This window comes from Amyelois transitella, chromosome 29 (genome assembly GCF_032362555.1).
Source record: "Amyelois transitella isolate CPQ chromosome 29, ilAmyTran1.1, whole genome shotgun sequence".
Classification (NCBI taxonomy): domain Eukaryota; kingdom Metazoa; phylum Arthropoda; class Insecta; order Lepidoptera; family Pyralidae; genus Amyelois; species Amyelois transitella.
In genome coordinates this window covers 718,238-742,505 of record NC_083532.1, presented here as the reverse complement: position 1 = coordinate 742,505, position 24,268 = coordinate 718,238, and the positions used below count along the sequence as shown (strand labels likewise).

At 37.2% G+C, this 24,268-nt stretch overlaps 1 protein-coding gene across 3 annotated transcripts in view; it reads left to right on the top strand.

The window, feature by feature from the left end:
• Positions 1-23,116, top strand: part of LOC106135379 (fibronectin type III domain-containing protein 1) — a 45,218-nt gene extending 22,102 nt beyond the window's left edge. For 2 of the 3 annotated variants that reach the window (XM_060952749.1, XM_060952748.1), the window contains exons 3-9: positions 9,132-9,188; positions 13,385-13,509; positions 17,028-17,249; positions 17,687-17,820; positions 18,099-18,272; positions 18,638-18,706; positions 19,292-23,116. In XM_060952749.1, coding sequence (XP_060808732.1) covers positions 9,146-9,188; positions 13,385-13,509; positions 17,028-17,249; positions 17,687-17,820; positions 18,099-18,272; positions 18,638-18,706; positions 19,292-21,479 — 2,955 coding nt within the window. In that variant the 5' untranslated portion in view covers positions 9,132-9,145 and the 3' untranslated portion in view covers positions 21,480-23,116. Of the gene's footprint in view, positions 1-9,131; positions 9,189-10,067; positions 10,291-13,384; positions 13,510-17,027; positions 17,250-17,686; positions 17,821-18,098; positions 18,273-18,637; positions 18,707-19,291 lie in introns of those variants that run through there. The other variant, XM_060952750.1, reaches the window with a different exon arrangement.
• The last annotated feature ends 1,152 nt before the right edge of the window (positions 23,117-24,268 follow it).

Below are 24,268 nucleotides of genomic sequence, written 5' to 3'. Positions count from 1 at the left end.
TACAGTCAACAGGTCATCAATCAATCAATATGTTGTTGTTTGTTTGTTTGTTGATTGTGCTGAAAAAGAAATATAACAAATTACAAAACAGTCATTAGATTTAGAAGAATATGTACAATGGCGGATTTATCCCCATTGGGATTTCTTCCGGGTGCCGTGTGGTTTCTCGGCACCAATAAAAAAGGAATTTGACCACTCCGTCTCATTCACATGGATATTATAAAAGGCGACTAAGGGAAAGGCTTATATACTTGGGATTCTTCTCTTAGGCGAAAGCCTAGCAACCTGTCACTATTTGAATTTCAATTCTATCATTAAGCCAAACAGCTGAACGTGACTTATCAGTTTTATCAAGACTGTCGGCTCTGTCTACCCCGCAAGGGATATAGACGTGATTATATGTATGTATGGGATTTCTTCCAGTCAACCAAAATTTTTTTTACCTTTAATATTTATTTTTACCTTTAAGAACCTTTAATACGTCATTTATAATAATGATTATGAAAATGTAGCATTTTCTTTTTTTTTAAATTAACGATGAATTTTTGACAGGCTAACTTAACTGTTCGTGTCTGAAATTAAAAAATGTTATTAGCTCTATACTATCAAGTAACCTTTACCGCTGCGACATTTCAAAATGAAATAAAAGTAGATTGGACTTTTATAAACGTTAAAACGAACAGACAATAATACAAATTAAATCTATACTTTTATACTAATATTATAAAGCTGAAGAGTTTGTTTGTTTGGAGCAAAGAAATAATGGAAATCAAATGAAAAATATTTGACATACATACATACGGTCACGTCTATATCTCTTACAGGGTAAACAGAGCCAACAGTCCTGAAAAAAACGAATGTCCACATTCAGCTATTTGGCTTTATGATAGAATTGAGATTCAAATAGTGACAGGTTGCTAGCCCATCGCCTAAAGAAGAATCCCAAGTTTGTAAGCCCTTAGTCGCCTTTTACGGCATATAAATATTTGACAATAAAATATAATCTCTGACATTTATTCTTAACTAACAAACCATGGCATATATATGTAGTTGAAGGTATCTGAGGTCTAAAAAATAAAAAGCAATCAAAAAAAAACAAAAATTTTAGTTGAACGCGAAAGAAGTTGCAGGCAGGACCTAAAAATGTATATGTATCTACTACCTGTCCCGGCAAACGTTGTTTTGCCATAAAAATATATAGATGTTGGCCGATTCTTAGACCTACTCAATACGAAAATTTCATGAGAATTGGTCAAGCCGTTTCGGAGGAATACGGGAACGAACATTGTGACACGAGAATTTTATATATAAGATGGCATTTAACGAACTATTTTATAAGTCAAAATAAAACATTAGTGTGTCAATGTTCATAGCATACGAATTCAAATTGTTTGAGCACACATTTTAGACAAAACGAGGTAAAAAGGTCAAATAATGTTAAATAATAGTTAACTATTGTATAATCTGTGATGTGGGTTAAGGAAGGTACCTGTCGTGTTATGAATAAACATTCACGGGGTAGACAGAGCCAACGGTTTCGCAAAGACTGAGGAAAATTAATGTTTATTTTTATATGTTTTTTACAAAAAATCGACGCGATAAATTTCGACGCCGCACGCGCAGATCTTTTGGTCCAATGATATGCCTGTTTGTTATTCACGTCGGCGTTCCAATTTCGATTACCGTATACAGATTTTTTTGTGATGCGATAAAAATTATACATACATATAAGCACGTCTATATTCCTTGCGGGGTAGACAGAGCCAACAGTCTTATGAAGACTGTTAGGCCACGTTCAGCTATTTGGCTTAATGATACAATTGAGATTCGAATAGTGACAGGTTGCTAGCCCATCGCACAAAAAAAAACGCCTTTTACGACATCCACGGGTAAGAGATGGAGTGGTCCTATTTTATGAAAATTATTTTTGTGTGAATTCAATAAAAAAAATCGGTTTTTGAAACTCTTATCAAGCTCGGTCGCCCAGGTAGTATACGAACAATATACCTACATTAAAAAATAGGTCTCAAATTGGAATACAATTTTAATATTATTGATAATTATATATGATTACCTACGGTAGAAGTGAGGTGATGCAAATTGTAATTACCAAGTGTTTGGTAAGATACAGTCTGGGACATAGCGCGTTCCCATTGACACAGAACGTCACGTTATTTATAACCAGAGATCGGAATAGGTAGATTGATTATATGTACTTGCATCATGAATTACCATAGAAAGCATAACATGGATAAGCCTCTTTTCCGGGATTCCATTTCAGTACTTACACTTACAGTAAACTACATTACCCGCGGGTAACATAGGACTACAATTTACGTGAACGAAGTCGGGGGAAAACAGCTACCACTAATATATTCTTCATGCCACTTGTAAAAATTCCGGAAAAAATCTTAATAATTTACAAATCTCGCAATCCCGGACGGAGGCATGTCCATATTAATTATACGTTATACGTTTCAGTTCATTGACCCCAATTCAATCTACCTATTCCGATCTCTTCGCTTTTCCGCCGGCCGGGGTGAAATGACGTATTTAGGATCGTGGATTTTGATACTTTTGTTTTTTTCGTACTTTCTGAAATATGAACCGATATTTTTTTTTAACGTTTTTAAATATCCTTTAGATGAGTACACTTAACTTCATGATGCAAGTACATAAAATCAATCTACCTATTCCGATCTCTGCTTATTCATCATCATCATCATATCAAATTTATAGACTAGAGTTCACCCGAGGATTTGAAAGCGTAAAACGGATAATCACGTTAATCCATGTTCTGGCCATTCATTCATTTATGTTAACACGTCTATATCCCTTGCGGGGTAGACAGAGCCAGCTATTTGGCTTAATGATAGAATTGAGATTCATATAAAGTGACAGGTTGCTAGCCCATCGCCTGAAAGAAGAATCCCAAGTTTGTAAGCCTATCCCTTAGTCGCCTTATACGTCATCCATTGGTAAGAGAGAGAGTTATAAAAAAATACAGCTGAACGTGGCCTCTCAGTCTTTTCAACAGTGTTAGCCCTGTCTACCCCGCAAGGGATATAGAGGTGACGTATATTATGTATGTTTATATTATTCTTTTCATACAATCACATCATTTAAGTCTACTCTTGACATTTCTTTTGTTATCAATTATTTATACCTAAACGGCCTCTGTGGCGCAGCGGTAGTGCGCTTGTCTGTAACACCGGGGGTCCCGGGTTCGAATCCCGGCCAGGGCATGATGAGAAACGAACTTTCTCCGATTGGCCTGGGTCTTGGATGTTTATCTATATATATTATAATATATAGTAAGTCTCGAACTTACTTCGAGGCTAACTCGATCAGTGTAATTTGTCCCGTATATATTTATATTTATTTATACCTAAAATCGGTGGTCATTATTTTGACGTCTCTATAATCTCGTGTGACAATGCAACCGCACTCTGTTACACAACAGCAAAGGAATTGAGCTGTTGGACCGGTCCGTATGCAAAAACTAGTCTGCGACATTTACTAATCATTTATTAATTGAAAGAGCTAAAACAGATGAATTTTTAATATTATAAGCAATATTCAGTTCAAATCTTACATATTAAATTGTCAAGTGCCGTGTGGTTCCCGGCACTAGTACAAAAAAGAATAGGACCACTCCATGTCTTTCCTATGGATGTCGTAAAAGGCGACTACGAGATAGGCTTACAAAGTTGGGATTCTTTTTTTAGGCGATGGGCTAGCAACCTATTTGAGTCTCAATTCTATCATTAAGCCAAATAGCTGAGCGTGGCCTATCAGTCTTTTCAAGACTGTTGGCTCTGTCTACCTCACAAGTGATATAGACGTGACCAATTGACCATATTTATGTATGTATTAAGCTAAAACAGATGAATTTTTAATGTTATAAGCAATCTTCAGTTAGCCTCGATGTAAGTTCGAGACTTGTGTTACGAGATACTAACTCAACGATACTATATTTAATAATAAATACTTACATATATAGTTAGTATTAGTTGGAATTTGTACAAGCGGCGGATCAGCCATACAGTCTTGTACTTTATTTGGTATTCAAGTCTTGTGCAAATATTTCCAAGAATACATTGTTTTTTAACATATTTATTTTCCATTGTTGATATGCATTCGATATGTGGTATGCAAAGAGTTAGTTATTTTGGTATTTTTTTATTATGAGAGACGGTGGTCGGGTTGTGAAGATTCAACATACATATATATATATATATATATATATATATATGGTTATATGTATATATGTTCTTACGGGATCGACAGAGTTGTCAGTCTTGAAAAAACTGAAAGGCCACTTTTAGCTTTTCGATTTAAAGATTCAAAATGTCTAATTTCTAAACATATCTATACTAATATTATAAAGCTGAAGAGTTTGTTTGTTTGTTTGAACGCGCTTATCTCAGGAACTACTGGTTCGAATTGAAAAATTCAATCAATAAGGTGGCCGGTTAAAATTGCTTGATGCGCATAAAGGCACAGGTTCAAATCCCTCCTCCGCCATGTACCAATAACTATTTTCAAAGTAATGCACATTAGTTTGAATACTATCGATGCTGTTACGGTGAGGGATAACATAATGAGGAAACCTGCACATTCAGGCAGCTGGATGTGTAACCATGGATACAATACGGGTTAGGTTCCCCTGCAAAGGTTGCGGAGGTCGGACGGGAGTCGCTTCGTGTAAAAACCTGACTCACCCAATCAATGGTCCATGGTCAAAGGCATACCCCGGGCTCCTCTCCAGAGTGGTGAGGATGCGACCGGGACTAAAGCCAGGAGGAAGAAGAATATTTATTTAAATGACCTGGAATCCTATTATTCAAGGCCCATGGCCTCATTGACCCTACAATGCAACTAACCCACTTCCCAAAAGAGTAGTTATGTGTTACTTAAACCATAAAAAGACACGCCGAACTGAATATAAATTGTTATAACAGTTATTTATTGTGATGACCTCACTGAGTTATTATAGGGAGAATAAGAATAAAAGTCAAAATATAGGTAATATATAAATCCTAATCCTACTACTATTATAAAGGCGAAAGTTTGTATGGATGTGTGTTACTCTTTCACGCAAAAACTTCTGAACCGATTACGATGAAATTTGGTATGTAGGTAGCTGAAGACCCAGAATAACATATAGGATACTTTTAATCCCGGAGTTTCCGCAGGATTGATAGGGTTTCCATGCGAACGAAGTCGCGGGCGGCCTCTAGTAGGCTTATAAACTTGAGATTCTTCTTTTAGGCGATGGGCTAGCAACCTGTCACTATTTGAATCTCAATTCCATCATAAAGCCAAACAGCTGAACGTGGCCTATCAGTCTTTTCAAGACTGTTATCTCTGTCTACCCCGCAAGGGATATAGACGTGATTATATATATGTATGAATGTGCAGGTTTCCTCACGATGTTTTCAACATGTCCGTGATGAATCCGCCAACTTATGTTTGTCGGGAATTTGAATCCGCTCCAATGAACACTTTCACTAGCCAATTGTAACATTGTACAGTTCGATTTATGCTAAACTAGATGTTGAAATCTTAGGTTACATACACACGTGCATATCACGCCTTCACGGGGTGGACAGAGTCTTAGGACTGAAATGTTTAGCTGGGTGATTAAGCGATGGTGATAAGTTTAAAGAGAGAATCTTTTTAATGTTTTTATAGTGCCGTGTGGTTACCGGCACTAATAAATAGGACCTTTGGTGTGGATGTCGTAAAAGGTGACTAAGGAATAGGCTAATAAACTCGGTGTTCTAATTGTTGGCCACGTTCAGCTGTATGGCTTAAAAATGGAATTGAGATTCAAATAGTGACAGGTTGCTAGCCCATCGCCTAAAAAGAGAATCCCAAGTTTGGAAGCCTATCCCTTAGTCACCTTGTACGACATATATGTTATTTAATGGATGTTCAAATTATCTCTCATCTCTCTTACCTGCGACTTTTTACCATAATAACATACAATAAATAAAAACAAGCCTATATTATATAAATAAATTTTAAGTAATTTCTAGTTAAAAAATAGGTTAAGGGTGGACAACCCTTATCACTGAGGGGTCTGAAAAATAGATGTTGGCCGATTCTCAGACCTACTCAATGTGCTCACAAAATTTCACGAGAATCGGTCAAGCCGTTTCGGAGGAGTACGGGAACGAACATTGTATTACGAGTATTATATATCTATACTAATATTATGAAGCTGAAGAGTTTGTTTGTTTGTTTGTTTGAACGCGCTAATCTTAGGAACTACTGGTTCGAATTGAAAAAATATTTTTGTGTTGAATAGATCATTTATTGCGGAAGGCTTTAGGCTGTATAATATCACGCTGCAACTATCAGCAGCGAAGAAATAATAGAAAATGTGAAAAAAAGCGGGACAATTAATAATCCTTGAGGGCTTCAATGATGCCCAAAATAACTATTCCACGCGGACGAAGTCGCGGGCACAGCTAGTATAAGATATTGCTTATTTGCACTGCGCAAACGCAGACTGGAGAAAAAACCTATATAGGCAGCCGTTATGCAAAAAGACGTGATCGGCCTGCAGGTACGGACAGACAGAAAGACCTACTTATCGATTGTAAAAGACATTGCCTCATATTAGCCATGTTGACGGACATATTTTTTTTGAGCCGTACATATTACATACATATAGTCACGTCTATATCCCTTGCGGGCTAGACACGTTCAGCTATTTGGCTCAATGATAGAATTGAGATTCGTCAAGTGACAGGTTGCTGGCCCATCGCCTAAAAAAGAAACCCAAGTTTGTAAGCCTATCCCTTAGTCGCCTTTTACGACATCCATGGGAAAGAGACGGAGTGGTCCTATTCTTTTTTGTATCGGTGCCGGGAACCACAAGGCCGTTGAGCCGTGTGGCATAAAATGATCCAATACGGGTCAGGTTCCCCTGCAAAGGTTGCGGAGGTCAGACGGGAGTCGCTTCGTGTAAAAACCTGACTCATAATCCAGGGTCAGTTAGAGGCGAACCCCGGGCTCCTGTCCAGAGTGGTGAGGATGCGACCGGGAGTAAAGCCAGGAGGAAGAAGATGTTGCTTTGTCGCCTAAATGTCCAAAGTTTAAGACCACATCAAACTGTTATCCGTCTATAAGTACTAATTAAATGCAAAATTCATTATTTCATTCTGAATTTTTCAGTCTTTTCAAGACTGTTGGCTCTGTCTACCCAGCAGATATAGACGTGATGATATGTATATAATGTATGTATTTGTCATTCTCAAATTGGAAATCAAAATTTAAATTTATTATTATTTGGACACTTCAAACATCACTCACTTAATTATTGTCATATCTTTTGGTTTCACAACATTGGTTGACGTCGAATAAGTTATTTGAAAACTAAGTTTTACCGCCGCTTCCAGAGCGTCAGTGCAGAAGAAACGGTAACAAACTGCATTGCAGAATTTTCTTATATAAAGTCAACTTCACGTTGAATAGAATAGAATAGAATAGAATAGAATAATTTATTTGCATGATGACGTCAAATACTAAAGAGAAAATGTTAATATATTTGTTTTTAAAGATAATGCGCACAAAAACTAACTCAGAAACTGCACTGACTTAAATAATATTTTGCACTATGACCGAAAAAAAACATCTATTGCATCATAAGCTGGCGGCCTCTGTGGCGCAGCGGTAGTACGCTTGTCTGCGACACCGGAGGTCCCGGGTTCGAATCCCGGCCAGGGCATGATGAGAAAAGAACTTTTTCCGATTGGCCTGGGTCTTGGATGTTTATCTTTATAAGTATTTATTATAAAATATATTATCGTTGAGTTAGTATCTCGTAACACAAGTCTCGAACTTACTTCGAGGCTAACTCAATCTGTGTAATTTGTCCCGTAGGTATATATTTATTTATTTTTAAGCTATTTTATTCTTGTAACTCACACTGAAGCGATGCCCCGCGCAAAACTAAGTCCTTAATTTAAAAAAAACAACAAAAACAAACATATCCAGTACCCTGTCTTTAACGAAGCCGGTTAAATTAAACACGAACATGCCATTTAGACATTCCCGTTACATTCCCTTTGAGCGCGGACCACAGACAATGCGCCGGAGTTCGTTCAACTGTCCTTGCCGTATACTTTTACCATTGGTAAGCGGCGCGTGCGCCGATCGTGTGTTTTATCGATATCGATGTTATATATGTGTGGAGAGACAGACCATTTATTTATATGTATAAACATACATACATACAAAGATATGGTGAAGTCTTTAACCCTCGGCGCGAACTGTGTTTACAATAATTCGAAAACCCAATCTTGGAAAAATATCGCCAGCATAATGCTTAAGCATATTAAAAAAAAAAAAAGTCTTTAACCCTCGCGGGGTTGACAGAGCCAACAATCTTAAAGACTAAGATAAGCCACGTTCAGCTGTTTGGCTTAATGATAGAATTGTCACTATTTGCATCTCAATACCATCAGCCGTTGTGCCGTGTGGTTCCCGGCACCAATAGAAAAAAAGATAAGGACCACTTTATCTCTTTCCCATGGATGTCGTAAAAGTCGACTAAGGGATCGGCATATATAGTTGGGATTCCTCTTTTAGGCGATGGGTCAGCAACTTGCCACTATTTGAATCTCAATTCTATCATTAAGCCTAACAGCTCAACGTGGCCTATCAGTCTTTTCAAGACTGTTGGCTCTGTCTACCCCACAGGGGATATAGACGTGATTATATGTAATGTTATTCCATCAGCTGAACTTGGCTTCTAGTCTTTTCAAGTTTGTTGGCTCTGTCAACCCCGCAAGGGATACATACGTGTTTATATGGATGTACGTATACATATATGCTTAGTATATATAGTTATATAACTCGAAAGGATAGGCAAATATTACTTCCATTTTGTACTAAAAATCTGCGGTGTATGAATAAAACAATAGAAGGACAAGTTCTTATATCGCTACATCGAGGCTATTGGATTGTCTGTGTGTATGTACATATGTTTAGTCAAAAGCACCTAAACCTGTAATGTATTTGATTAGTTAATGATATTCGTTGTGATATCCACGGGAAAGAGATGGAGTGGTCCTATTCTTTTTTGTATTTATTAAGTTTAATTATCATTGTTCCAGGTCAAGTTGCCACGATGAAGAGATCCCGTCACCGATGGCTGGGTTTCACTGGAATATGTAAGTACATATGTATATACATACATTATGATCACGTCTATATCCCTAGCGGGGTAGACAGAGCCACCAGTCTTGAAAATACTGACAGGCCACGTTCAGCTGTTTGGCTTAACGATAGAATTGAGATTCAAATAGTGACAGGTCGCTAGCCCATCTCAGTCATTTTGTGTTTAATAGACCATTTATCGAGGAAGGCTATATAACATCACGTTGCAACTATAAGGAGCGAAGAAATAATGGAAAATGTGAAAAAAAAAACGGGGAGACTCATTCACCCTTGAGGTCTTCAATGATGCCCAAAATAACTATTCCACGTGGATGGAGTCGCGGGCACAGCTAGTATAAAATATATATCAATCCTACTACTATTATAAAGGCGAAAGTTTGTATGGATGTATGGATGTTTGTTACTCTTTCACGCAAAAACTACTGAACCGATTACCATGAAATTTGGTATGTAGGTAGCTGAAGACCCAGAATAACACATAGGCTACTTTTTATCCCAGAGTTCCCGTGGGATTGATAGGGTTTTCATGCGGACGAAGTCGCGGGCGGCCTCTAGTATGATATAATGAAAACGGTAGGTAATAAAAAAATATATCTTTTAAAAGGTTGCATTATGCATTTACCGTGATAAGTCAAGGCTGTGTTGCATAGTGACTGCATTTTGAAAGGTGTTAAGATCTTAAAATGAAGTCTCCTCAGCGCAATTTTACCCCACAAAGAAAAAACAGTGTTAGCAAAAAAATATAATACATAGATATTGGAATAATATGAGACAATAGTAATGGTATACAAATGTGAAATAAAAACAATTTATTAACAAAAAACAAAAACTTTAGGCCTAGCTAAAATATAACTTAAGTATATATAAAGAAAACTTATAGGTATTCTTTATGTAATGTATGCAATTTAAATTTTGCCGCGTTAATTAGTTGAGGTCGCTGGCAGCTTAAACGTCAAGATGTCAAGTGTGATTATTTAGGTTAGAATTATTTTGTGTAGGTAGTGTAACAGATATTTTATTGTAAAAATCTTGCCTGTGAAATTATTAAAATAGACCCGAAATAAGGGCTTTAAATGTTGTTTCTTTTGTTCACAGGTGAGTAAATGTTTAGTTTATAAGCTTATGTCATTATCAAAGTGTTAAAAAACTTTTGTAAATAAAGAAATCTTTTGTTCACAGAAACGCAATTACGTCTTTATTTCTAAATAAACAGGCATATTGATAATTCATTATAATTATATCAAACATTTTTCAATAAAAAATAAAACTGTACTAAATATAAATATATAGACTAAAAAAGAAATTGCTTCCTATTTTTATTGTGTAGTTGTTATGGATAGCCCGTGATTTTTTACCAAAATAGTTATCACATGAATCTCTTAAATTTGAGAGGCAATTTACATATAGTTAAATGATGACACAACGATAAGTTGTGATGTCATAACTAAGCAGTATTTGCCATTTCTATAGCCGCGAATTATTTTCAATTCTATGGGAATTCCGTGGGATTTGCGAAATACCTTTTTCTGAAGGTGGCGTTAAATTCGTTGCTTATTGTAGGTGGCGTTAAATTTGTTGCTTTTTGTAGGTGCTGGTAACTTCGCCGCTCTTTTCTAAATGGCGTTAACTACGTCGACTTTTGTAGGCGGCGCTTAATACGCGCATATAGCGCCTACCTACAAAATAATACATGTTTTTCGCCTATACCACTGGAATTATAGTTTTCACCCATATGAAAGGTACTCTTATGTGTTTTTCTTGGCTCTAAATTATATTTACAAAGTAAAACAGTAACAAGTAAAATTTCAAGAAGAAAGATCCAGTAAATATCGCGTTACAAACAAACAAATTTACTCCTACCATTTAAAATTAATAAAATTTGATGACAATCAACCCAAGTAAATGTTACTACATAAAATTTACTCGTAAGAGAAATGTAGTAAAGTCAACTTATAATATTAATGGAACTGAACTTGAAGAAGTTGAGCGGATTCGTGACCTGGGTGTGACTCTGGATAAAAAATTAAGTTTCGTCCCTCATTACGACGCCATTGTAGCGAAATCTTTCCAAATGCTTGGTTTCGTTAGACGTAATACTGCAAACTTCAGGAACACTACGACCCTAATAACGCTGTATAATGCATTGGTAAGAAGTCACCTTGAATTTGCAAGCGTTGTATGGAGTCCCAGTTACGAGTGCCACTCAGATAGTATCGAGCGTGTCCAACGGGCATTTACACGTCATTTGGCATATAGAACTGCCGGTTTTAGTCACCGAAATGAATACAGTGAACGATTAAAGAAGTTTGGAATGTTGTCTCTCGGTGACCGTCGCAAGCTGATAGACGTAGCGTTTCTCCACAAGCTCGTCCATGGCGCCGTTGATTGTCACAACGCTGTAGAAAATATCAGACTGACGGTGCCTCGACCTAAAGCGCGTAGGAGACTCACTAACACGTTTGCGATCCCTCAATCTAAAACAAACCTCGGCAGGTACGCCCCATTCCCAAGAATGCTCTCCACATACAACAAAATGAATGCAAAATTTAACCTGGACATCTATCATGACTCCCTTCCTAAGCTAAAGTATTTAATTCAGTCATCCCATGAATATTGATATTTTACTCACTTGTTGTAATTAATGCCTAATACTGAATATTAATTATTTGCCATTGTATATATTTTATTAATGTTTAATTGAAAATGAAGTATAAAATTATGTTTCTTTAAATTTAAATCCTTGCATAGATATTGTTTTTAATTTGTTAATAATATAATTGCATGATATTTGTACCTACAAATTAGGACTTTAAGCTTAATTTTGGAAATGCTGTGTCACCTATAATTGGGTTGCATGCTAGCACACTAAATGTAATGTTTATTGTAAACGTTTGTCATGTAACCTGTTGGTGTACCTAAATAAATAAATAATAATAAATAAATAAAATATCAGTTTTATTGGACATAGGTATTTTACAAGAAAAGAATGTAATCATTATTCAAATTTAAGTAACATCCTTGAACAATCGAGTTAAACCCAGAGGTCTTCCAAGAAAACTAATTAAGAATAATAAATCCTACTACTATTATAAAGGCGAAAGTTTGTATGGATGTTTGTTACTCTTTCACGCAAAAACTACTGAACCGATTACCATGAAATTTGGTATGTAGGTAGCTGAAGACCCAGAATAACACATAGGCTACTTTTTATCCCAGAGTTCCCGCGGGATTGATAGGGTTTCCATGCGGACGAAGTCGCGGGCGGCCTCTAGTAATAAATAAGTTATGGTTTGAGGAAAAATATCACTAATAGAGGCCGCCCGCGACTTCGTCTGCCTGGAAATAAACTCGCGCAAAAACCGGGAAAAAAGTAGCCTTAATGTTATTCTGGGTCTTCAGCCACCTACATACCAAATTTCATCGTAATCGGTTCAGTAGTTTTTGCGTGAAAGAGTAACAAACATCCATACTGACATCCTGACATACAAACTTTCGCATTTATAATATTAGTAGGATTCAGTTTTTGTTACCTTCCATTTTTAACCTTCACATAGGTATTCTTACAAAAAATCACGTCTATATCCCTTGCGGGGTAGACAGAGCCAGCAGTCAACAAAAGACTGACAGGCCACGCTCTGCTGTTTGGCCCAACAATCTTTTTTCCATGGATGTCGTTAAAGGCGACTGAGGGATAGGCTTTTATACTTGGGATTCCTCTTTTAGGCGATGGGCTAGCAACCTGTCACCATTTGAATCTCAGTTCTATCATTCAGCCGGGCAGCTGATTGTGGCCTTTCAGATTTTTGATGGACTGTTGGCTCTGTCTACCCCGCATGGGATGTAGACGTGATTATATGTTATGTACCACAGACGCTGTACACACGGCACCCTTCCACCTTCATACATACATACATATGGTGACGTCTATATCCCTTGCGGGGTAGACAGAGCCAATAGTCATGAAAAGACTAAACGGCCACGTTCAGCTATTTGGCTTAATGTTAGAATTGAGATTCAAATAGTGGCAGGTTGCTAGCCCATCGCCTAAACAAAGAATCCCAAGTTTGTGACTCTATCTCTTAGTCGCCTTTTACGACATCAATGGGAAAGAGACGGAGTGGTACTATTCTTTAATGTACCTATTGGTGCCGGCATCCACCTTCAAAGTACGTTAATCTCCTGATTCCAGGTGTAATGTTGGTCATCGCGTCTCTTCCATCCACTTCAGCAGTCCGAGCTACGTCATTGATCTTCGCGAAGACCACCAGCACGACCGCGTCTCCTGAGGAGTTGACGGCAGACGATGAAGTGCAGGTAAATTATAATGAAAAAAATTAAAATAAAAAATCTCTTTGCGCACATAGCTTTTGCGAGGGGCTCCAATCACGTGGAAAATATTTAAAAAAACATTCAATTTCATATATAATCACGTCTATATCCCCTGCGGGGTAGACAGAGTTAACTGTCATCAAAAGACTGAAAGCTCAATTGCTCAATTTTTGGCTCAATGATAGAATTGACATTCAAATAGTGACAGGTTGATAGCTCATTAGCGACTTGATTCAAATAGTGGTTGCTAGCTCATCGCCTAAAACATATCTGTTAATCGCCTTTCACGACATCCGTACTATTCTTTTTTTATAATGGTGCCGGGAACCACACGGTATGTCATATAATAATTATAATAATAATGAATAAAAGTTTTGAATTTGAAAAAACAATTGTAAACAAATTGATTATGTAGATAAAGCGATAAAGCTGTTACAATAAAAAAGAAGTGCCGTGTGGTTGCCGGCACCAATATAAAAAAGGATAGAACCACTCCATCTCATTTCCCATGAAAGTCGTAAGAGGCGACTAAGGGACAGGCTTATAATCTTGGAATTCTAATTTTAGGCGATGGACTAGCAACCTGTCACTATTTGAATCTCAATCCTATCATAAAGCCAAACAGCTGAACGTGGCCATTCAGTCTTTTCAAGATTGTTGGCTCTGTCTACCGCGAAAGGGATAAAGACGTGACTATACGAATGAATGAATGAATAAAAAGAAAAATGTCCGGCTCACTACGTAATCAATATCAGGAAACATATAGAACCTCTCTTTTAACCAAGGTGGTCAACTTTTCAACGCCTTGTATTTCGTTCGCAATCTAGATACGACATAGTTTGTTTCTTGTGTTTATCAGTCTCGATGTTTTCTGTGTACATAAATTAGTAAATAAACAAATAAATAAATAGTTTGTAGAAAATACAATTGCGGACAATGAATTTTGGAGCATATCTTTTACATACATACATACATACGGTCACGTCTATATCCCTTGCGGGGTAGACAGAGCCAACAGTCTAGTCAGAAAATACTGATAGGCCACGTTCAGCTTTGATAGAATTGAGATTCAAATAGGGACAGGTTGCTAGCCCATCGCCTAAAAAAGAATCCCAATTTTGTAAGCCTATCTCTTAGTCGCCTTTTACGACATCCATGGGAAAAAGATGGAGTGGTCCTATTTTTTTTGTATTGGTGCCGGGAGCCACATGGCATATCTTTTATCTTATTTTTTTTATATATAAACCATTAAATTTTCTTTTTACTAATCGATAAGACAAAATATATATATAAATGTAAATGTATACTTTGTGCCGTATGGTTCCCGGCACCAATAGAAAAAAAAGGACTACTACATCTCTTTCCTATGGATTTCGTAAAAGGCTACTAAGGGATAGGCTTAGACCGTCGGTGGTCAAATCGATAAGGTGCCCGATTAAAAGGCGTGTTGCGCTTAAAGGCACCGGTTCGAATCCTACTTCGGCAATATACCAATGACTATTTTCGAAGTTATGAACATTAGTTTGAATACTAACCGATTCTCTTACGGCGAGGGAAAACATCGTGAGGAAACCTGCACATTCAGGCAACTAGATGTGTGACCATGATTGATCCAACACGGGTTAGGTTCCCCTGCAAAGGTTGCGGAGGTCAGACGGGAGTCGCTTCTTGTGAAAATCTGACTCACCCAATCCAGAGGATGAAGTCGGGAAAAGCCAAGAGGTAAAAGATATGCAAAAAGTAAAATATGTGCGTTTTGAACCAGATTTCCTGCTTTCAAGTGTAGAACGACTATATACATACTCGTAACATTCTTATGCTAATTATAATCGTTTCCGTTATAACTGCAACGTTGAATTTGTTTTAATATCCTTTAGTTATTTTCCATGCACTAAATCATACATCTTTTTCTCTTTCCCTCATTCTCCATCTCACTCTCCCTTTGTGTGTGTGTGTGTTTTTTAATTTGTAGCGGGAACGATGATTCGGCTCGACCGCCGCCAAAGGGAAGATCTTCCGCCAGGCTTGGTGTAATATAACCGCGGCTCCCACGATGTTGTGTCGGAGGTTGTATATATAGCTCCAATCCATTAAATCTCTGAAAGCGCGATTTAGATGCCTCGCTGTAATTGGTTGAGCGCGTCATTTTCTTCGCGATGATTGACAGTAGTTGTTTGATTGGATGTTGTGACGAGTGGCGTAGAGATGTCGCCACAAATTCAATATTGATTTTGGCATTTGACATGTCGAGAGAATGGATGAGGGCAGACTTACAAAAGGAATTTATAAGGCAGAGCTGACTGTAAAAGTGGGACAGCCTCGTCGAACTTACAAGGACCAAATTTCGAATGTCTTGAAACAGGGAGATGTTAGGAGTGCATGTAATCTTCGAATATGCATGTACAGAATAAAATAGAATAGACAATTGTCGAAAAAGCTGATTGAGGTATCTCGTGACCGGAGGGCTGGAAATTATCTGGCTCAGAGAATCAGCATTGCCATTCAAATTGGCAACGCTGCCAGCATTCTGGGCACACTCCCGCATTTTGATGCTATGCAGGGACTGTAGGTACAATTTAAATTTTAGTTTGTAGTCATCTTTTTCCTTTCTTTTTATAAGTAGTTTTAGTTTTAATTTAATTGTAATCCTTATACAAATACACTATTTTTTGTAATAAAAAGAAATACATAAAAAAAAATATAGAATAGAATAGATTTATTTTCAAAATTGAATACAAGATATCACTTATTGACGTCACATCACTTAAATCTTATTATAACTACAGCCGCCGTCAAAGCGCATGTGAAGCGGCGGAACAAACTACACTGCAGCATTTTCATCGGACGTCAATTTACAAATATAAATCTCTTAAATCTAAATCATGGACGAATGCACATTGTCTACATTAAATAACATGAATGAATGTAGAACTAGTTATTTCAATACGATTCATGAAAAGAGTAATGAGTGTGGAGGAAGCGGGAGAGGTCTGTTAGGATCGTAGCAAGTGGAAATCCATAGTCTCTGCCTACCCCAATGGGGAACAGGCATGATGGTATGTATATGTATGTATGTTTTAACGCATTTGCCTTCCATCTCACCTCATGGTGAGTGACGATGAAGACGAACATGTTACATGGCTTTCATACATACATACATATGATCACGTCTATATCCCTTGCGAGGTAGACAGAGCCAAAAGTCATCGAAGGATTGGAAGGCCACGTTCAGCTGCTTGGCTTAATGATAGAATTGAGATTTAAAAAGTGACAGGGTTGCTAGCCCATCGCCTAAAAGAGAATCCCAAGTATATAAGCCTATCCCTTAGTTGCCTTTTACGATATCTATAGGAAACAGATGGAGTGGTCCTATTCTTTTTTTTATTGGTGCCGGGAACCACACGGCACATTCATACAACTGGATTTATTATAGTGCCGTGTCATTTTTGGCACAAATACGAAAAAAATCCGTATGTTTAAACGATAATCATTTCTGTTTTCAGACCGAGGCGACGCCCGAAGGGGAATCAACAAATTCCACTTCGAAACTGTCTGGAATCCCACAAATTGACTACATCTACGACCCGAACCTGCCTCGGGAGCTGAACGGTTACAACCTATCGGAGTACCCCTTCTACGAGGCAGTACCACCGCCGGAGACCATGGACTTCAAGTGCGATGGTCTACATGATGGGTTCTACGCGTCTGTACCCCACAAATGTCAGGTAAGTTCTAAAATGTGTTGTGTGGTTCCCGGCGCCAATACAAAAAAGAATACGATCACTCCATCTCTTTCCTATGGATGTCGTAAAAGCCGTCTAAGGGGTAGGCTTATAAACTTGGGATTCTTCTTTTAGGCGATGGGCTAGCAACCTGTCACTATTTGAATCTCAATCATATCTTAAAGCCAAATAGCTGAACGTGGCCTATCAGTCTTTACAAGACTGTAGGCTCTGTCTACCCCGCAAAGGATATAGAGGTGACCATATGTATGTAGTGGAGGTCAGACGGTCATCGCTTCGTGGAAAAACCTGACTCACCCAATCCAGGATCCATGGTCAAAGGCATACCCCGGGCTCCTCTCCAGAGTGGTGAGGATGCGACCGGGTTTAAAGCCAGGAGGAAGAAGATGTACCATATATAATTTCTTAATCATTTCCAGGTGTATCATCACTGCCTCTTCGGCACCAGGTATGACTTCCTCTGCGCGAATTACACCGCATTCGATCAGAAGACGTTCATCTGCCACTTCGTGTCTGAAGTGGACTGTAAGAACTCCCCCAATTATTATAACAGGTATTTAATAACATACATACATACATATTGTCACGTCTATTGTTCATTGTGAAAGAAGAATTCATCCATCCAGAAGAAGATGGAACTGAGATCCCAATTGTAACAAGTTACTATCCAAAAATTAATTAAATGTTATTATTATTAATGTTATATTATTATAATTATAATTAATTGATGTAATGTTATATTATTAATTTAATGAATTCAATATGATTAATTGATTAAATTCAATATGATTATTTGATTTAATTTAACATGATTAATTTACATCTTTCCAGGAACGAAGCCTTGTACAAAGCGACAACGCAAGCCCCCCCACCCCCACCGCCGACTACTACTACTACAACTACTACAACGCGACCACCCCGCGCGGGGGGTCGCCGCCGGCCCTATCACAGATACGAGTATTATGATGATGATTATTACGACGCAAGAGATGATTACGATTACGGGTAAGTAATAATAATCGATGATGAAATAATATTGTAAATGTGGAAGTAAGTTTTCAGTATGTAGTGATAGGTTATGTTAAATAAATAAATATATACGGGACAAATTACTCAGATTGAGTCAACCTCGAAGTAAGTTCGAGACTTGTGTTACGAGATACTAACTCGACGATACTATATTTATAATAAATACTTAGATAGATAAACATCCAAGACCCAGACCAATCAGAGAAAGTTCGTTTCTCATCATGCCCTGACCGGGATTCGAACCCTTGACCTCCGGCGTCACAGACAAGCGTATTACTGCAGCGCCACAGAGGCCATCAAAATGTTATGTTCTTGAATAACTATCTAACTTTATATTTCAGCAGTAGAAGACGACCACGGCCAGGTAGACCAGGGAAGAGGCGGCCTCATGATGATTATGATGATGACAGGTGAGGATTTTCATCAATCCATACAAATAAAACATACATACATATAATGTCTAATGTCAGGTCACAGCCCAAACTGTAGGGCGTAGAAAGCTGACATTTGACACCATATCCCTTAGGGTAGGAAGGACTGTATTAATTGAGGAATATTCCCACGGGAATATTAAGTGGTATTCTTAACGTGCTTTGTTTGATAAATATTTTTTTCAAACGACCTAGTCTCGTCTGTATAATTAAAAATGTGAAGAAAAATACGTACATACATATGGTCACGTCTATATCCCTTGCGGGGTAGACAGAGCCTGTAGAGGTAGCAGTCTTGAAAAGACTGAATGGCCACGTTCAGATATTTGGCTTAACGATAGAATTGAGATTCAACTAGTGACAGGTTGCTAGCCCATCGCCTTAATAAAAATACCATGTTTGTAAGCATATTCCTTAGTCGCCTTTTAAGACATCCATAGGAAAGAGATGAAGTGGTCCTATTCTTTTTTGTATTGGTGCCAGAAACCACACGGCACTACGTGCGTAGAAAAATACGTGAATGAGAAAATGGCATGTTGTGATATTTAAATTAAAACATTACAGGTACGAGAGACGTCCAAGACCTAGAGATGAGCCAGCCGACGAGGATTACGAAGACAGAAGACCATATCACAGACCAGGCAAAAGACCGTACAATGAACAAAGAAGACCGTACGACGACGATGAAGACAGAAGAACATATAGACCTGGCAGTCGAAGGCAAAGACCGAGAGACGAAGACGATGAAAGATACAGAGATGAAGATGAAAGACCTAGAGCAGGACAGAGAGATCAAAAAAGAGAAGACGCTAGACCAAGACCTAACAAGTTTAGGCCTAGAGATGAAATCAAACCTAGGGACGAGATACGACCAAGGGATGAGGTGAAAGCTGATGATAAACCAAGAGAAGAAATCAGGCCGAGAGATGAGAAACGAACCCGGGATGATCCTAGAGATAGGCCTACATTTAGATCTCGCGATGAAGGGAAACCTCGTGATGAGATTCGCCCCAGGGATGAAATTAAACCGAGAGATGAAAGAAGACCTTCTAGGGATGAAACTACAGCTCCTGAAAAGTCTAGTAGGCCAAGAGATGACAGATATCAGTCAAATGAAGGCAGAAGACACAGAGAAGAGAGACCTTATAGGCGTGAAGAACGACCCTATAATGATAGGAATTACGATGAAGATAGAAACGTTGAGGAAAAAAGAGAAGTCCCAACTGCACCTGAAGGCCAAGGTCTAGTCAAACCAAACGGTCACGGAATTTTCAGTAAGCCAAGAATGCCCCCGAAAATAAAGCGGCCAGTGCCGGAGAACGTTAAAAATAAATACGAATATGTGACTGTTACCACTACTAAAGCTCCACCCAAGGTTGATGATGAATACTATGATGATTATGAAGAAGAAGATACTAGAAGGCCGTCGTCATCAGGGAAATCCAGTTCAGTTCAGCAAAGGCCTAGGGAGCCGATGGAAAAGGAAAAGTTCAAGCCTACAAGACCACACGCTCCGGCGAGCTACAAAGACAGAAGAAATAAGAAGCCTTCGGGCTATGACGATGAATATTACGATACAGAATGGAAAGACCGAAGACCTAGTCCAAAACCTCTGAAATCTCTGCCCGTCAGAGAAGCTATGGACGATTATTATTATGATTACGATGATAAAAAGGACAATAGAAAAATAATTCCCAAAGAAGAAGATGCACCAACGAAAGGTAGACAGATGGTGAGAGTAATTAAACGTCCTTTTTTACCGTCTAGGGGTGGCAGCCCTTACTTGCCTAGGGGCTTACAGCCAGTCGCTGGCAAAGACATGACTGTTCCCCCAAATACCACCCCTAAACCTACCACCACTACTACGACAACAACCACTACTACTACGACTACCACTACTCCTCCACCCCCTCCTCCAACTACTACAACAACCACAACAACAACAACCCAACAATCTACAACTTCACACACAACAGAACCACCAACAACACAACATCTAAAAATTCCAGAAGATGAGTACGAATATTACGATGAAGATGATATAGAATACGAAGGCAAAGACAAGAAAGAGACAACAACACATCTGTCAGCACCAACCACAACCGAGGAAGAAGTCAAAACGAATGAACCCGAAACAACGACAGTTCAACTAACAACGCCTGAAGAACAAGCTAAATCATTAGCAACGAAAGTTTTAAGAGTTTACAATGACAATTACGAAGCTATCAGAGAAAAATTGGAATCAACATTATCGCCGGGAGATTATATCAAACCTTACCTAAATTTCAACGCTCATGTAGCCACAGAAGCACCGGCGAAGCATATTATAGCACCAAAACCAGAAATATCCAAACCTTACACGGCTACAGGAAAACCGGTCATCCCAGAAAACATTTCGATCAAACACAATTTAGCGGATTCCATTGAAAACGAATATGACGTTCGACTAAACGAGGCTATAACACCAAATTTGCCGAACGTCAACATAAGAGTTCCTAGTGGATTCGTACCATCGAATAGGGACTATACTTATTCCAGATTTAGAAATAACTTCGCCCCGGCCGAGCCGCAGTACGCGGCGTCGGAATTATCAAATTATCAGGTTAGGAAGCGTCCACAGGTGTCTGGAGTTAGTCTCAGGACACCTAACTCCTTTTATTTACAGCCTCAGAGAGCGGTGTCTTACGAAGATGGCGCCCAGAGGTATCCAAGACAGCTGGTCTACAGACAGGTTGTAGGTAACTTCTTCTAATTGTGATTGTGGTAACCTTTGAGAGAATTGGGCTATGAAAACCTGTAGTGTATGTTTCTGTGAACTCTTATATATATATAAAGCTGTGCCCGCGATTTCGCCCGCGTGGAATAGTTATTTTGGGCATCATTGAAGCCCTCAAGGATGAATAATTTTCACGGTTTTTTTTTTCATATTTTCCATTATTTCTTTGCTCTTTGTAGTTGCAGTGTGATGTTATATAGGCTAAAGCCTTCCTCGATAAATGGTCTATTCGACGCAAAAATAATTTTTCAATTCGAACCAGCAGTTCCTGAGATTAGCGCGTTCAAACAAACAAACAACATCAGCTTTATAATATTAGTATAGATTGGCTCAAGAATAGTAAGCACATCGAAGTGATATTTTAAATTCAATCTTGTTTCAACTATTTTACATTTTATTTGCAATGTACGAGTAAATTATAAAAATTAAATTAATTGAAAAAATTATATAATGTAAAAAAAGTTCTTTTTTTTTTCAATATAAAGTTTAATAATAATTAATTTGTTATTTACTTTAACTGTTCTATTCGTCTTAGATATAAAACAGCAATCTCTCAACAAAAACTATTTTATTTTAAAAACATACGTTACAGGTTTTTGTTGAAATTAGTTTTTAATAAATTCGGATCAAAAATTTGTAAAATATTATTTAAGGTCAAAATCTTAGACAATTAATTAAAATAATAAAAAAGAATATTGCTTTTTAATGTGTGCAATAAACGGCCAATTCTTAATATTATATTAGAAACAATTTTATGATTATTTGTTAAGTAAACATTTTTTCAGAAGGCGTATATCTTTTTTAAAATAAAGAAACATTATACAAAATCAATTTGAACCAGCAAGAAAGTTAGTTCTTGATTTCAGTTATAAAAAACTAACTTAAAAAAAACAAATAATTAAAATAAGAATAAGTGAGATTTTTAAAAATTGTATTTAAAATCCATGTTTTATTATTTTTATATATATATAATACCTATATCATTATCTGCACAACTTAATTCAATAAATGGATTTTTGATAAAATGTTTTAAATTTATGTATTATCTTTTTCAATTTCTTTCGCTAAGACACTGCCAATTTTTAGAATAATATTACTTTTTTGATACGAAAAAATACTCTAGTTACCTTATTGTAAGTGTTTTTTTTTCAAAGGTTACCTGTCAACTATGGTTGGTGATTTTTTTTTTTATGAAATCTATATAATGTATATGAAATTCTCGTGTCACAATGTTCGTTCATCGTTCTGCTCCGAAACGGTTTGACAGTATAGAGTAGGTCTGAGAATCGGCCAACATCTATTTTTCATACCCCTTAGTGATTAGGGTTGTCCACCCTTAACATTTTTTTAACTAGAAATCATTTATATGGCAAAACAACGTTTGCCGGGACAGCTAGTAAAACTTTAATTTTTTAATAGAATCTAGGAAAGAAACCAAGTAAATATCACCAAAATTTTAATATAATTTAAATATTTGTTTTGACAGTAAATTATATTATAAATATCTTATTTATTTAAATTAAATACAATTTTACCAACCATACGCGAAAAAAAATGACTGTAAATTACGAAAATTATGCAATTGTAAATGTTATTTTGTAAAATTTAATTTTAAGAAGACTTTTTTTAATACAAAAAATATAAAATCTGAAATGTGTTTCATTTATTTGCTGCGTGATTAAAATACATACATATAGGCCCGTCTATATCCCTTGCGGGGTGGACAGAGCCAACAGTCTTAAAAAACTGAAACCCCGCTGTAAAATAGCTTATATAACTGTACGTGCAAACTAGGGTATAAATCGTTTTAGCTAGGTTCCATGTCTGGGAACATTCTTTTTATTCTATACTAGAGGCCGCCCGCGACTTCATCCGCATGGAAATCCTATCAATCCCGCGGGAACTCCGGGATAAAAAGTAGCCTATATGTTATTCTGGGTCTTCGGCTACCTACATACCAAATTTCATCGAAATCGATTCAGTAGTTTTTGCGTGAAAGAGTAATAAACATCCATACTGACATACTCGCAAACTTTCGCATTTATAATATTAGTAGAATCTTCACCCTGTTTTGCCCAAAATAATTTTTCCATACAAGATGGTTGCTAGGCAACGATAATTGTTTTTTTTTTCTGATATCATTAAAGGCCATCCACAAATTAGTCACTAAGATGAATAATTGCCGTGTGGGAATTCCCAACTGTGGAACAATCAACAAAACAAGACGATCGGTTTACGTGTGGGGGGAGGAGAAAGTCCGAATGAGAAGTCCTGCTCGGTCAACCAGGTAACCATATAATAAAACTAGAGGCCGCCCGCGACTTCGTCCGCATGGAAACCCTATCAATCCCGCGGGAACTCTGGGATAAAAAGTAGCCTATGTGTTATTCTGGGTCTTCAGCTACCTACATACCAAATTTCATGGTAATCGGTTCAGTAGTTTTTGCGTGAAAGAGTAACAAACATCCATACATCCATACAAACTTTCGCCTTTATAATAGTAGTAGGATTAAAATGAAATTACTTTTAAATTATTAATATTTATATTTCACGTCTTAAATTACCGTTGACAAATACCATTACAATTAATTACAAAAAAAAAAATACTCCCTAAAATTCATTATTAATTCATTAAAATACAAACAAATGCGTATGAAATACAGCAGAAATAAATAATTTTACATTTGGTAATTATTTTAATGAAACAATAAATTTAAAAATATATATTTTATTAAAACATTTAAATATATATAATGTACTTTTAG